This window comes from Erinaceus europaeus, chromosome X, assembly GCF_950295315.1.
Source record: "Erinaceus europaeus chromosome X, mEriEur2.1, whole genome shotgun sequence".
Lineage (NCBI taxonomy): Eukaryota > Metazoa > Chordata > Mammalia > Eulipotyphla > Erinaceidae > Erinaceus > Erinaceus europaeus.
Window position 1 is genome coordinate 70,410,459 of NC_080185.1, and position 17,158 is coordinate 70,427,616.

Here is a 17,158-nt window from a genome sequence, read left to right on the forward strand (position 1 = left end):
CTGTACACACTTCAACAAGGATTCCATTTTATTAGGTCTAAGAATAATCACTGAAGTTTATTGAGTACTATTACTTTGGATTATATAATCTTCCCTTGATTATAGATATATGTACACCTGTACACAGTACCTTAAACCCTAGCCTATATCTAGTATCTATAGTTTTGTTAATTGATGTGCTATCTAACGTGGATGTAGGTAGTCCTATATGTTAGGAAAGATGTCACTAGGTTTGAAGAGTTGTGAAGTTGACATCTCAGGCTTGGTACCTCTGGTTACAACCCACAGTAAGAATTTAGTAGAGGCATAATATGGGATGGCAGTGCTAGTAGTGATCTGGTTGCAGTCAACAGAGGTAGTATAGCAGTAAGGAATCAGAGAGAAGATATATCAAGAAGTATGGGCAAAATCCTAGAAATTCCAGAATGAGGAGAAACGAGGATATTAAAGAGAATGCAAAAGGTTTCTTTTAGTCTTAGAAAAAGTTTAGAATGGCAATAATTAATTATTATTATAACTGGGTTAGTCGGGGTTTGTTTTCTATGATAATCCAATGGTTAGCATCTATTGTAATATACTTGACCTAATTATGCTTTGTGCTATTTTAATAGTATCTGGACATCTTCATGTTCTAGATACTGATGAGGCCAAATGGTCTTGATCTGTTTGGCATAAAGTTGTAATTGACTTAGATGTTTAAAAAACTTACATGCAGTTATATTTTAGAGCTATTTGAACAATTTAAATCTATTGTCAGATTTTGATCATATTACAGATCTAAGGTATTAAATACTTAGGTTAAAGAAAATATTTTCACTTAGAGCTAGGGTCTAGATAGTTTGAGAACTTGAAGTATTAAATTTATTTCCCCCGATATGTCACATTAATAGTGATTTATGAGGATATAAATCAATAGGATTATAATTTTTCAACTTTCCTGCCACTATCTAGTCATATCTTCTGCCCACTTTTTTAGTGGGTTGTTATTTTTCTTTTTCTTGAGATGTCTGAGTTATTTATAAATATTTAGTATCAGCTGCTTCTCTAAAGTATGATGTGCGAATATGTTCTTCTAGTTGCTGTGCTTCCTCTTTATCCTTATGGACTTTTCTTTTGAAGTATAGAAACTTTTTAATTTGATATAGTTCTATATGTTCTATCTTTTTTTTTGCTTCCCTTGTCCAGGGGGTGAAGTCTCCAAATACATTTTTATTGTTAATGTCATGAAATGTTTCACTGATTCTTTCTTCTCTATGTATTCTATACTTTCAAGTCTAATATCCAGATCTTTGATCAAGTTTGAATTAATTTTGGTGTATGGTCTAGTTTCATTTTTCTACGTGTGTGGCTATCCAACTCTGCCAATAACACTTGTTAAATATACCTTCTTTTCTCCATTGGGCAGATTGTCCCCTTTGTTATATATGAGGTGCCTATACATGTGTGGATTAAGTTCTGGACTTTCTGTCCTATTCCACTGGTCCATATGACCATTCTTGTTCCAATACCACACTGTTTTAACTACTACTGCTTTGTAATATAAGTGAGGAATGACTTATCAAAATTAGCAAAATAGGTCTTTTTTATTTGTTTGTTTTGCCTCCAGGGTTATTTCTGCAGCTCAGTGCCTGCACTATGAATCCACTGCTCCTGGAGGCCATTTTTTTTCCATTTTGTTGCACTTGTTGTTACCCTTGTTGTTGTTATTAATGTTATTATTGCCATTGCTGCTGTTGTTAGATAGGACAGAGAGAACGAGAGGAGGGAGATAGAAATTGAAGGGGAAGAGAAAGATAAACACCTGCAGACCTGCTTCACTGCCTATGAGGAGACCCCACTGCAGGTGGGGAGCCGCAGGCTCAAACCAGGATCTTTGCGCAGTCCTTGCACTTTGCGCCATGTGCACTTAATCCACTGAGCTACCACCCGGCCCCCAGAAAATAGTTTTTTTTAAGTAACTAAGTTATACAGGAATGTGACATGGTGAAAAATATTTGTACAAAGAGATGTAATTAAATATAACTTTAAATAAATATGAAGTTATGGGATTGTGTGGTTCTGGAGAAAATAGAAAATATCAAAGCTTGCTTGTGTCATTTCAGTGTTGCTATCTAAATCCTATAGTGCAACAGGAAAGTACCGTCTTTTAGGTCTGAAATTATTGGAAAAGGCTTTATCAAAGAGGTGAAATGTGACTTGAATCTGAACCATTTAACTGACAATTGATAGGTAGGGACAGAAGGAAACAAAGGCTACAGTTTGAGGTAACAAAATAGCAAAGGAGAAACATAGCCTTTGTACAAAAAACTACTTTGGTTATTAGTTAAATAAACAGGAGTGAGAATAAGAATATAGAGTATCATTTCACATTCAGAAATTTTTCATATGCATAGAAGACTACTTTTTCAATATAGTAAGACTTAAGTTACAGTTGCAAACAGGTTAGACTACAAGGAGAAAAACTGATACAAAACAAAACAAAAAGAAAAAAATTGATTACAAAGAGTAATCTTGAAATTCTCTGAATCATACCTTTTTACTTGGCCAGAAAATTCTTAACTCCTAAAGCTTCTCCTGATAATTTATTTCAATTTATGTGTACAAGTATTTTAATACCAGAACAAGTACAATTGTTTTCTGCATCTGAACTTGATATACCTCTACAGGACCTTGCCCTCAATGTAGAACAACAATGGTAGGGACTGCCCCACTTTCCGAAGGGAGACTGGGTCAACATATTCTGCCATTCAAGGAAGATGGGTACTGAAGTGAGTACATCCTAGCATATTCCTAGCTGTGACCATGGAATGTGAGCTCAGTCTGAAAGGGATACAGAGGTTAACAGGCTCCTATGCTAAATATTAATAGACATGGATCCCAGATCAGATCATTGGGTCTATAGCTAATAATAATTATATACTTTTACCATATTTGGGAGCTCCTCTCTGCCCAGATCCAGCTTTCTAGTCCTATTTCCAGCTATGATATCATCTCCTCAGACAATGCCTTTAGGTCACCTACATGTTAGCTGTTGGGCTCAGGCCAAAATTAGTAAGTCATGGGCCCCTTGGAGTATACCTAAACTAGACCTACTAGCTTTTACCAAACTAGAAAGCCCAAATCTCATCTGCTATATTCTTAACCTCAGGTTCCTAATTATTAAACAGTTTTTCTGCTTTATATCTTAATGCTTTTTCAGCCAGGAAGTTGCAGATGCTACCATGATTTCAACCTGACTACCCTGGGCCTATAACCTCATCAATGTAACCTATGTAACCCTACCTCTCCAGGGCCCTGCCCCCACTAGGGAAAGATAGAAACTGCTGGGAGTATGGAGTGACCTGCCAATGCCCATGTCCAGCAGAGAAGCAATTACTGAAGCCAAACCTTCTGCACCCCATAATGATCCCAGGTCCATACTTCCAGACTCATAAAGAATAGGGAACCTTCCAGTGGAGGTAACAAGATACAGAACTCTGATGGTAGAAATTGTATGGACTTGTACTCCTCTTATGCTACAATCTTGTCAATCATTATTAAATCAATAAAAATGTATATCCCAATAATTCACAGGTAAGTCAAATATCATCCCTGAAAAATAAGCCTTTTTTTGTTTTTTATTTATGAAAAGGAAACATTGACAAAACCATAGGATAAGAGGGATACAACTTCACACAGTTCCCACCACCAGACCTCCATATCCCATCCCCTACCCTGATAGCTTTCCTATTCTTTAACCCTCTGGGAGTATGGACCCAAGATCACTGTGGGATGCAGAAGGTTGAAGGTCTGAATTCTGTAATTGCTTCCCTGCTGAACATGGGCATTGACAGGTCAGTCCATACTCCCAGCCTGTCTCTCTCTTTCCCTAGTGGGGAAGGGCTCTGGGGAAGTGGAGCTCCAAGGCACATCGGTGGGGTTGTCTGTCCACAGAAGTATGATCTCATCCTGCTAGCATCTGGAATTTCTTGGCTGAAAAGAGAGTTAACATACAAAGCCAAACAAATTGTTGAACAATCATGGACCTAAAGGTTGAAATAGTGCAGATGGAGTGTTAGAGGGTCCTCCATTTTTTAGAGAGCTAGTAGGCATATTTTAGTTATATTTCAAAGGGCCTGTAACTATACTAGTGTTTTGGGTTTTTTTGTTTGTTTGTTTTGTTTTTTGCCTGAGCCTGAAATCTGATATGCAGGTGGATCCAAGTTATTGTCTGGGGAGATGATGTTATGGCTGGGAAAAGGACTAGAAATCTGGATCAGGGAAGAGAGTAGCTCCCTAATATGGGCAAGGGCTATAAATATAGTTGAATGTAAACCCCATCAATTTAATGTGATTTGGGCCCCATAATTAGCTTAGGAGCCTGTGTGACCTCTCCATCCCTGTAGATATGAGCTCACATTCTGTGGTCATGAGTAGGAACATTCCATGCTGCCCCAGTATTGACCCATCTTCCTCAGATGTAGCATAGAGTATGCTGTCCATTCTCCCTTTGGAGGATGGAACATTCTCTACCATTGTTGATCCAAGTTGAAGGCAAGGTCCTCAAGGGGCCCACAAGGGGGTCTATTTTGTTGTTCCTAATAGAAATGACCGGTAACAATGAAGAGAGGGATTTATTCGAGTTCTAGGCCCAGCAAGTCTGGAAATCTCAGGACTCTCTGATTAGAGCCCCAGCTGGTGGAATGGCCTGGTAGTGACTAAAGAGTCATCATGAAAGTACACCAGTCTCTTGCCCTTATTCTTTATGTAAAAAAATAATAATTATAGAGTTATGAAGATATGGTGACAATAACAAAAAGGAAAAATTAAATATATCTAAGTTTATTCAACAAAGATTTTACCATAATGCTAAAAAAAAGTTTTCTAGGGCATTAGAAATGAAACCAATAACTGTATGCAATGAAAACTACAGGTATTTCTGTTTTACTGCTTGAATCAGAATGTAATATGAGACTGGAGGAGGGAAACTAAACTGAAAATAGTTGTATACTACTTGGTCAACTTAATTCTACACTGAAGGTGTTAACAAAGAATGGGCAAAAAGATAAATGAAGGAGTATTAGTTTTAGTGATAGTTCAGTTTGAAAGGGTGGTTTAGTATTATACAGCAACTATTAATATATACTTTTTAAACTGATAAATCTCATTTCAATTCACATGATAGAAATGGAATTATCCCTTTAAGTAACTATTCAAAAGTTTAATATCCCCTTTAGATTTACCTTCACCAATCAGTATGTGGACTTTTACATCTCATTATCTGTTACATTAATTGAAAAACCAAAATCAAGGTAGGTGTGTATGTGTGTGTATCATCAAATACTTTATTTACTACCTAACACCTCCACTTCAACACTTTAGTAGGCATATAGGTGCCTCTTAGAGTAGACAGCCACAAATGTGGCTAGAACTAGGATGAGGCTGGGGAGAAATAATCTCATTAGGCACAAAACATACAAGGACATTTCAAATTTCAGTACTGAAGAGAAATATTCAATGAACTATTTAAAAATTCCCTAATTAGTTTAAAAGGCTCATAATGAACAAAAAACATACTTCTAAATAAAAAAAAAGACCCTTCCCAACATTTGTATGACTTCCTTGAATTGGCTCATCTTAATTACCTGAGTTTTTGCAATGTATTTAAATTTTTTGCCAGAGATGAGTGTCTCTATACTATCACCCTAAATTCAGGTATTAGATCGTAACCAAATACTTCCATATATGGCACCTTCTGAGTTAATTTGTTAATTGACACTTCGGATTTAAAATCCACTGTAACAGCACCTTTACTAGTATAAAAGTCTTTGAATTCTCCGTGGACTCTCACCAGTTGAGATAATGGTGTTTAATAGAAGCCCCACTCCTCCTGTAGCTCGCAGTTTCGTTGTTATTCTCTACCTGTGGCATTCTCCTCTTACCAGGGCCACAACTGTCTTTGGAGGGAATATCCAATCCAAGACAATTCTGTATTCTTTTCTACTTTCTAAATGAAAGCCCCTTAGTTCATATCCATATTCTTGCCAGAAGTGTCTGGATCCTAGACTTAGCCCTGCCTCAAAAGCTCTTTCCTCCCTGGGAAGAAGTACTAAAAATGATTTACAGACTGTGAAGAAAGCAACTACAGTGACTTTATGTCAGCTTAATATAAAAGGAAAAATTAAATAATCAATAAAATTCTGGCTTTTCTGTCAGTCTTATGACGGAGCACTTTACTTCTCATGTAACAGTTGATTACTCCACCCCATCAGTGGTCAGAGCAGGCAGTTTAAGAGTGTTGAGGGCAAACAGTGGGCCACGCCCCCTGGTTCGAAATTCTTTCCTCATTGGCTTGCCATCTTGTCACTCAAATCTGGCTCCCACTCAAACTAACCATTCACGTAGTTTGGTTGAGTCTTGGTGTATTTAATGTTGCCAATAACGAGGTGTTTTGTTTTGTTTTCTTTGGTTTTGTTTTGTTTTTGGAAGGCAGTACAGGTTGTGCTGCAATTAGTTCATTGAAAAATCATAGCCCGTTGTGTGGTCGGGCCGAGACAGTTTTTGTTTTTCTTCTGTCTCTCTCTGCTGTTAACATCTCAGAGCTGCAACAATGCCTAAAAGAAAGGTAAGCGGAATAGGAAGGTATAAGGGGAGATTATCGATTGAAATACATAATCCCTAATCGGCAAATTTATGTTTTCCTTTTCTTTCTTTTCCATTTCTCCTTTCTGTTTTCCTCCCCCCCCCCCTTTTAATCATTTGACTTCTAGTTAGATTTTTGTGATGTACTGAATGCAGTGGGAGGGAAGGGCAAAGAACCTTAGGTGTAAGGTTTTAGGACGGTTTTGAGTGCAACTAGTAGTTCACTTTTGGTTTATTTAAGGGTGCGAATCGCTTGAGAGGTGTCTCCATGCTGAATTACAAACAGCCATAGCTCTATGCTGTCGCTTCCTACCCAACCCCCTTCTCTCGTTTACCCTATTGGAGAAAACTTCTCTCAATCACACTTCTAGACACCAGTTTCTTCCTCAGCCTCCAGCTCTTCTCCGGGAACCACGAATATCTGTGAAACAAAAACTAAGGGTTTCCCTGTATTTATTTGTCTTTGTTCTTCCCATTTCTCTCCCTCTCTCTCTCTCTCTCTCTCTCTCTCTCTCTCTCTCTCTCCCTCCCTCCCTCCCTCCCTCCCTCCCTCTCCCCCTCTGCCTCTCTCTCTCTCTCTCTCTCTCTCTCTCTCTCTCTCTCTCTCTCTCTCTCTCTCTCGTCTCCCTCTCTCCCTCTCCCTCCCTCTCCCCCCTTTTCTCTCTTTCTCCTATTCCCTCCTCCACTTCTTGCCTTGCCAGACGGCTATGTAATGCTAATGGGATGCCATTAGGCGGCGCAGATTTCAAAATCATAGACAAGGGGACGATTCACCACTGTGATTAGCAAATATAAGGCTGAGCTATCTGAGGCTCTTCATGCTTTGTTTATTTTTTTTCCTAAACATGGCAAGATTATAAAAGTCAAATGAAACTGAAGTAGGGATATCACGGAATTGCTCATTTTAGACATACAGAATTGACCTGAGTTATTCAAATACTGCAGGTCTTTTGGAAATCCTTCCCTCAAAAGTCGTGACTCCTCTCTTAGACTGAATCTATATTCACACTTAGTGTCTTGGTGTATTTTTTTTTTCAGTTTGGGTACGGGTAAAGGTAACCCCTTGTGAATGACATTGCATGCTGTTTCATCGCTTGATAAAATGTAAAGTGCTGTGCTAATGTAAGGCCTACGACTGTTTTGATATAATTCTTTTTAACGATCTGTCTAACCTATTTCTAAACAAAAATTCCACTGTGCTCAGGAGCTGTATGAATCCTATAGTGGCTTCATATTTACTACTCTGAAAGGCCACTCATCTAAGGAAAAACAATGATTTCTAATTGCCATTCCCCTTCCTGAGATTCCGCCTCCAGGTTTTTTTATGAGGTTGTACACAGTTTTGCCATTTTACAGAGCTGACAGCAACCTTATAGGAGGTAGTGGCGGGAAGTTTTAAAATCCGCAGCTGAGTCCTCAATTTAAAGCATTGATTTTGTAACAAAGATATTCTTTCAAAGCATTGTGGGAATTGTAGTTTCTGTATGCAGGGCTTGAGAGAGAACCTTTAACAGTCATAAGAGAAAGTTGACTAAGTACTATTACATATCAAACATAAGGCAAAACAAGGAAATTACATGAATTACCTTCATCATCTCACAAGCACACCCCACTTTCCTTTTCTTTCTTTTCTCCTTTTTTTTCCATTTAACATCGATTTTTAAAACTGAAAAAGAGTTGTTTTTAGGAAGTGCAGTTTGCCCACAAGGATGAGGTCTTGTGTAAATGTATGTCTCAGAGAATGCACTTGTATGTTATTAAACAGCAGTATGTACACAGCATATTACAAAGAATTTCGGAAAGAAAAAATCCTTAATGGTTATATTACAACTGTAAGCCATAGGCAGTGTTCTCTGGTCTGTGTTTATATTGATGGAATTTTCCCCATGTGATTTTCTGTTCTATATAGGCTGCAGATCAAGGTGATATGAAGCAGGAGGTGAGTTTTTTTCATCTCAGAACTCCACTTCTTTTATAATCTTGAACCACAACACAAAAACCAAAAAATAGACACTATTTGCCTTATATGGGCAACAACATAGTATGCTAATGACCTCTCAAAAATATAGGAAGTATTAAAATTTCAAACTTGTTGCAATTTGGGAGCATATTTTGCTTAGAATCTGTAGTGAGAGTCTTCCTTTAATGTATTACAATTATTTTGTCAGCGCTAAAAAAACTATATTTTCATTTCTTTTTTTAATTTGTTTTATTTATTTATTTTACCTTTTGTTGCCCTTGTTGTTTTTATTGTTGTTGTAGTTATTATTGTTGTTATTGATATTGTCGTTGTTAGATAGGGCAGAGAGAAATGGATAGAGGTGAAGACAGAGAGGGGGAGAGAAAGATAGACACCTGCAGACCTGCTTCACCATCTGTGAAGCGATTCCCCTGCAGTTGGGGAGCCAGGACCTCGAACCCGGATCCTTAGGCTGGTCCTTGGGCTTCGTGCCACGTGCGCTTAACCTGCTGCTCTACCGTCCTACTCCCCTATATTTTCATTTCTAAATATGTTATTTTTTTCTAGTCATTGCATTAATCTGATTTAGCAATTGAAGTCTGGAATTCAGAAGTTAGAAATTTGAAATGTTCCCTTTAGTTGTATAAAGGATTCAGAGGAGGGGAAGAAAATATAAGATTATATTTCCATTACATATTTTGATCAATTTCACAATTGTTTGTTTTGTAGCAATATTTATATAGTGTAAAGCAAATATTTTAGCACAGTATAATTTTAGTTTTGTGTATGTATTATATTCTCAACTGATTTTTTTTCATTTGTAGCCAAAGAGAAGATCAGCCAGACTATCTGCTGTAAGCAATCTTTTTCTTTATTCTTTATTTAAATAAAGATCACTGCTTATCTCTGCCTTGTGGTGGTGCCTAGGATTGAATCTGTTGGAGCCTCAGGCTTGAGTCATTTTGTATGAACATTAGTTGATCTCCCTGCCCACTATAAGTAATCTTTTAAATAAAATCTGCCCTTTTATTTTAAAATAATTTTAAAATTCAAAGAATCCTGGACCATATCATATGTAATACAAGGCTTGTTTTTGAAATTTTGTTTTTGAAATGTATTTCCTGGTGCTTAGCTTCAACAACACGTTTCTTTAAATTAAGAGGTTAGATTTCTGTTAGTGTTCTTTCATGAGTTGTGATTCCACACCTCCCACTTCTGCTTTTTTATATAGATGCCTGTGCCCATTACACCAGAATCGAAGCCCAAAAGAACATTAACTCCAAAGGTAAAGTATTCTGTATACTGTGTCTCAGTATTTTCATTAAAAACAAAGCAACATTTTAGTTTTTATTTTTATTTATTTATTGGATAAAAACAGCCAGAAATAGAGTGGGAAGGGGGATATAGAAAGGTAGTCAGACAGAGAGACAGCTGCAATACTACTTCACCACTTACAAAATTTACCCCTCCTGGTAGGGACTGATGCTCAAACGCGGGTCCTTGAGCATTGTAACATGTGCACTCAGTCACTGGGCCCTCAATGGTAGAATGTCTATCAGAAATTTTTAAGGAATCTTCACATTGCTTTCCTTAATGACTACATCGATTTGCATTCCCACGAAAGTGTATAAAAATATTATTCTCTCAGGGTAGATAGCATAATGGTTATGCAAAAGGGCTCTCATGCCTGAAGCTCTGAAGTCCCAGGTTCAGTAATATGCACCACCGTAAGTCAGAGCTGAGCAGTGCTCTGGAAAGAAATTTTTTTAAAAAATTTTTTCTTCTCTCTACAACTTCTCCAACACTTGTTCCTTATTTTCTGGATAATAATCATTCTCACAAATATAAAATGATTTATCTTTGTTCTGATTTGCATTTACCTAATAATAGAATTTTTAATGTATACATCAGTTATATGTTTGTCTCCTATGGAAAAAAATCTGTTCCTATCCTTTGCTAATTTTTTATTGACTTAATGATGATCAACAAGACCTTTGAATAATAGGCATACAATTCCACACAATTCCCACCACTAGAGTTCTGTATCCCAACCCTCCATGGGAAGCTTTTCTATTTTTTATCCCTCAGGGAGCATGGACCTAGAATAATTATGGGGTGCAGAAGGTGGAAGGTCTGGCTTCTGTAATTGCTTCTCTGCTGGACATGGGCCTTGGCAGTTCAGTCCATACTCCCAGCCAGTTTCTATCTTTTCCTAGTGAGGCAGTGCTCTGGAGAGGTGGGGTTCCAGGACATATTAGTGAGGTTGTCTGCTCAGGGAAGTCAGGTTGGAATCATGGTAGCATCTGCAACTTGGTGGCTGAAAAAGTATTGAGATATAAAGCTGAACAAATTGTTTAATAATCAAGAACCTAAAGGTAAGAATATAGCTGATATGATTTCGGGCCTCCATTTTGGGAAAAGGTAGTAGGTCTATTTTAGGTATTATCCAAGGGACCATGACCTTACTGATTTTTGCCTGAGCCTAATAGCTAACATAAAGGTAGGCTAAAGGTATTGTCTGGGGAGATGGTATCCTAGCTGGAAACAGGACTAAAAAGCTGGCTCTGGGCAGAGAGGAGCTCCCAAATGTGGGAAAAGTATGTAAATATTGCTAGCTGTAAACCCCATCAATTTAATCTGAGGCTCATATTCAGCATAGCTGTATCTTATATAGTGACACAACCAGTTGCTACTGGACTCCCTGGTCTAATACTATAGGTGATTTAATGTTTCAAAGAAATAGCCATTATTAAAAATGTACTAACATTTTAAGCCCACTGTTAAAATTCAATCAGGTTATTGATTTGAAAACTTGAGTGCTTAGACTGAAAGAATATATACTCAGAACTGGGAGTCTATGTATCAAAAAATTTGAGACATTCAATCTGTTTTTCCCCTCTCATATTGATTAAATAGTTATTTATAATACTATATCTTAATAGGATTGTGTATAAGCATCATTCCCACCACCAAAGGTCTGTGTCCCTATCCTCAAACCCCTATAGTGAAACTATCCTCAAACTTCACTATAGTGAAGCTGAAATTCTCCCTTCACCCTCCACCCAGAGTTTTCTACTTTGGTGCAATACTCCAAACTCAGTCAAATTCTTCTTTGTGTTTCCCTTTCTGTTTGTCTTTCTCACCCTCTGTTTATGAGTGGGATCATCCCATACTAATCTTTTTCTTTCTGACTTACTTCACTTAACATAAGTCCTTCTAGCTTCATCCAGGATGGGTCGGAAAAGATAGGTTCATTATTCCTAATAGCTGAGTAGTATTCATATGTATATGTATATGTATATGTATATGTATATGTATATGTATATGTATATGTATATGTATATGTATATGTATATATATCACAATTTTCTCATTCATCTGTTCTTGGCACATGGGTTGCTTCCAGGTTTTGGATATTACAAATTATGCTGCTATGAGCATAAGTGTACACATCTTTTTGCTTGGGTGTTACGGAGTCCTTAGGATATATCCCTAGGAGAACAATTGCTGGGTCATATGGAAGGTCAATTTCTAGCCTTGTGAGGGTTCTCCAGGCTGCTCTACACAGAGGGTGGACCAATGTACATTCCCACCAGCAGTGCAGGAGGGTTCCATTGTCCTCACAATCTCTCCAGCATTTGTTTCTGCTGTCATTTTTGTTGTATAACATTGTCGAAGGGGTGAGGTGGTATCTCCTTGTTGTCGTTATTTGCCTTTACTTTAAAAGTTGAAAAGAATTAAATATGTAGTAGTTCTCTAGTGTCTTAATCTGATTGGGATGCCTTAACAGAGAAATACAGACTGAGTAGTTTATATGCAACAGAAATTTATTTCTCATAGTTATGGTGTTAGTATTTTTTGGTGTCTGGTAATAGACGACCTGTTTCCTGATTAATAGACAGTAGTACTATAGTTCTCTTTTCTATCTGGATTTTTTAAAAGATACTAAACCTACTTTTTAGTGTTTTACCTTCATGATCTAATCATGTACTAAAGGTCTAAATCCATATACTATCAATAGATTAAGTTTCATCATATAAATTTGCAGGAGATACATACAGCCTCCATTACATAGTGTAATGGTATCTAAGGGGAAAGGAAAGAAAATAAATTCAAAATATGAGAATATACAAACATATGTAGTTAGAGTAGTGAATTGACATTACTATTTATAAAATAATTCAGTAATCATAGAATTGTAGTAATATGTCTTATCCAGTACTGGTTAATTTTTATTCCTTTTGTCAGCTCATATAAAGATGCAAATCTGTTTCTGACATCATTTTTTTATGCAGTTTGCATAACAAATCACTATATAAATATTTCCGTTAGGTCTTTCTTTGCATATTTAATGTGTACCACCTTTTTAGGTTTAAAAAAATTTTTTTTTAATTTTTTAAATTTTATTTATTTTCCCTTCTGTTGCCCTTGTTGTCTTTTTACAGTTGTTGTAGTTATTATTGTTGTTGCTGATGATGTCATCGTTGTTGGATAGGACAGAGAGAAATGGAGAGAGGAGGGGAGACCGAGAGGGGGAGAGAAAGATAGACACCTGCAGACCCGCTTCACCACCTGTGAAGCGACGCCCCTGCAGGTGGCGAGCTGGGGGCTTGAACCGGGATCCTTACTCAGGTCCTAGCGCTTTGCGCCACGTGCGGCTTAACCCACTGCTCTACCACCCGACTCCCCCTTTCTAGGTTTTGTAGAAACACATTAAAATGGGATATAATGCAAAGTTTATAAAGCAAATGTGTACATACATATGAAAATTATTATGTGAATCTATGATATTGGATTAAAAGACTTTTCAAATAACTTCCTAAAACATGTATATCATAAGATTTTACATATTTATGAATTGCACAGTGATTGCCAAAGTTAATTATCTTTCATCTCACAGACATATTTTTTGCAGTTAAAACTTTTAGCATCTTGCTTTTCCTCTTTCAAATAAATAATATAATATTATTAGCTATAGTTATCATATTACACATTAAATCCCAGAAATGTATCTATATTACAATTGACTTTGTACTTTTTGATCACTTTCATCCATCTACCTCCACCTGTGGTATCTATTTATTTGTCCTCTGTTTTTTTAATTTTTTTTATATTCCACAAAATGATAATATACAGCATTTGCCTTTGTCCAACTTATTTCATTTAGTATAATGCCTTTAAGTTTCATTCATATTGCTGAAAATGTCAGAAATCACATATTATTAAATTAAATAGTATCCCATTGTATATGTATTTGTGTGTGTATATCTCACATTTTCTTCATTCATCCATCAATATACACTTAGTATTTTTTTCCTTATCTTGACTATTGTGAATAATACTGCAACGAACATACAGGTATCTCTTTAAGATAATGATGGGAATTCTTTTAAGTAAAAATATTCAGGTAACATACATTTATGACATTATATAAGTTTCAGGTGTATAACTATTTTTTCCTTTGTGCACTAAACTACATTGTGATTACCACCTAAAATCTAGTTTCTATACAATTGTTCCATTTTACACAGTTCTACCTCAGCCCCATTCTCCTCTGGAAACCACCAATCTATTCTTCGTAATTAACTTTAATTCTGGTTTGCCTTTTTTTTTTTTTTGCTTTGTTTGAATTCTATATTAAGAGCTGAGGAAATTGCATAATGGTTATGTAAAAGAGTTTCATGACTGAGGCTCCGAGGTCCCAGGTTCAATCCTTAGCACCAACAAAAGTCAGAGCTAAGCAGTGCTCTGGTTAAAAAAATCTATATATTAGTGAAATGATATGGTAGTTATTATAAAAATGAATGAAATCTTGTTATTCGTGATATCATTGATGAAGCTTGTTATTATAGTGAGACAAGTCAAACAATTTTACAAAGAAATTTTTCAGCATGATGGAAACAAAATATAGTATTTTTTTTACTTATTTTTTGGTAATCCCTAGAGTTTCACTGGTCCAGGTGTACTTTTTTCATATAGAAATAAAGAGAAAGAGAAAAACATCACAGTACCCAAGTTCCCTGAGTGCAGCAGGGTGTGGAGCTGAAATCTGAGTTGTACCCATGACAAAACAGACAATATCCAAGTGGCCTACCTTGCTGGTGCTAACGTCTATTATATCATCAAGTAATGCATTTCGTTTTATAAATGCATGATAGTCATTGACATTTTATGAAGAAAATAAGCTATCATCTTTTCTACATTTTGTTTTCTTATTTTTGGGCAGTCTTTCCCAAATTAATTGTTCCAACTGTGTGTGCTTGTGTGGAGATAGTTTAATTAACCCAATTAATCTGATTCTTAAATTATTTCCTCAAGCAGCTGGGCAGTGGTGCACCTGGTTGAATTCACACATTATAATGCATAAGAACCAAGGTACAAACTCCCAGTGCCCACCTTCAGGTGGCAAGTTTCACTAGCAGTGAAGCAGTACTGCAGGTATCTCTCTTCCTGTTTCCCTATATTCCTTCCCCTTCTCAATTTATTTCTGTTCTGTTAAATGAATAAATAATAGCATTCTTCATTAGATATTATATACTTATAAAACCTTTTACACAAGGAAGTTACTTTGTTCCAAATGAAGTCTTATGCTTTCAATAAAATAAATAAAATTATGTTTAAATATTTATGGGAAACAGTTCTAAACTTACAAATTTAATCTTTTTTTTCCCCTCTGTATAGGCACCAGATCCTGAAAAAGAAATGAAAGAAAAAAAAGAAGAAAAAACCAAAGATGCCAAAGAAGAGGGAAAACAAAATAAAGAACCAGTGGCAGATGAAGGGAAAAAAGATAAGAAAGAAGATGGAAATCAAAGTAAGGGAGAAGAAAAAGGAGAAGCTGGAAAGGAAGACAAAGCTGGAAAAGGGAAAGAAGACATAAATGAATATGATGATAGAACAGAGAAAGAAGATGAAGAAAAGGGAGGGGACAAAAGAGAAAGAGGTGATAGAAATGGCAAAAGAGAATATGACAAAAAGGAAGATAAAAAAGAGAGTAATGAAGACAGAGGATACAAAGACGGAAAAGAGAGAGGAGATGATAAAAAGCAGGGAGAAGCCATGAAAGAGGAAGGAGATGAGAAAAAGAATGAAGATGGAAAAGGCGACGAAGAGAGAAAAGAAGATGAAGGTGTGAATGAGAAAGAAGACAGAGAAAAATTAGGAGATGATGGAAAAGAGGACAAAAGTGAAAAAGAGGGAGAAGATGGAAAGAAACATGGACAAGGAGATCAGAAAGATGGAGGAAATGGAAAGAAATATGAGAGTGAAGCTGGAAAACAAGATGAAAAGGAAGAGTTCAAAAAAGAAGATGAAATAAAAGAAACATCTCAGAGTATTGTTTAAATCTGCCCATATCAGTTAATAATTTGGTAATATGTATCTCCATATTATAATGTTAATAGAGATGAATATTTTTATCAAATATTTTATAAACACAGCATGTCTTTAACATCGATTTAATTTTGGAATAGCATCATACTTATTAGCAACAAAGTTCCTAACATGAATCTTTTATGTGGAAGTTTTGTGATTAGAATTATGGAATATATAGAAAAACTTACTTTCAATTTTGTCAATGAATTCTTTTTTGTGTGATTATATGTTAAACATTTGAATTTTCATTTTAATTCTATATGTGATAATTTCAGAGTGTAGTAGTCCCAAGAATATTCCTCCAGCATTCTATGGTTCTCTATGTTGCTTTTATAAAGAAAGTGAACTATTTTCATGTAATGGTAAAAGTTATAATAATTTTCCCAAAATGGAACTTTATTATTCGCTTGGAAAAAACTGCAATTCCATTTTTAGAAGACATACAAATGTTTAATTCAGGAGGGCATTTTTGATTATATGTGAATCCATGAAATTTTACTGGATTTATCTTAATAAAAAGCTCTTCAAAGATGTCTATAGTGTGTTATATCTCAAGAAAAACCAGCTAGTAATTTATTACATTCAATTTTCTTTCAACTATGATGCCATACTAACATTTAAATTTTTTGCACTGAGATAAATTTAACATAAAATTCACCATCTTAACCATTTCAAATGTACAATTCTGGACTCATATTTATGTTGTAGGGCAACTACCATGACTAATTCTAGAACATTTTTATCATCCAAATAAAAAAGCAATACTAGCTTGATTGATATTTATTTTATTTCATTAGCCATTTAATAATGGCTGACAAGATTCTAGGATAAGAGAGGTACAATTCTATATAATTCCCACCAGCAAAATTCCATATACCCTCCCCTCCACTGGAAGGTTCCCTAATCTTTATCCCTCTGGGAGTATGGACCAAAAACATTTATGGGGTGCAGAAGGTGGAAAGTCTGTCTTCTATAATTACTTCCTCTGGACATGGGCATTGACAGGTTGATACATACTCCTAGCCTATTTCTGTCTTTCCCTAGTCGGGTAGAGCTCAGGAGAGGTGAGGTTCCAGGACACACTGGTGAGGTCATCTGTGAAGTCAAGTTGGCTTCATGGTAGCATCTGCAGCTTGGTGGCAAAGTATTAGAGCTGAAGGGTTGACATCTCAGGCCTGGCATCTCTGGATATCCAAAATAGCC

At 36.1% G+C, this 17,158-nt stretch overlaps 1 protein-coding gene across 1 annotated transcript; it reads left to right on the forward strand.

Annotated features, from left to right (window-relative positions):
- The first annotated feature begins 6,365 nt into the window (after positions 1 to 6,365).
- On the forward strand, positions 6,366 to 16,015 carry HMGN5 (high mobility group nucleosome binding domain 5). The gene is made up of 5 exons (XM_060183320.1): positions 6,366 to 6,604; positions 8,531 to 8,560; positions 9,406 to 9,435; positions 9,813 to 9,866; positions 15,263 to 16,015. Exons 1-5 carry the CDS (start codon positions 6,590 to 6,592, stop codon positions 15,923 to 15,925), a joined length of 792 nt encoding a protein of 263 aa, XP_060039303.1. The 5' UTR covers positions 6,366 to 6,589; the 3' UTR covers positions 15,926 to 16,015.
- Positions 16,016 to 17,158: the final 1,143 nt, after the last annotated feature.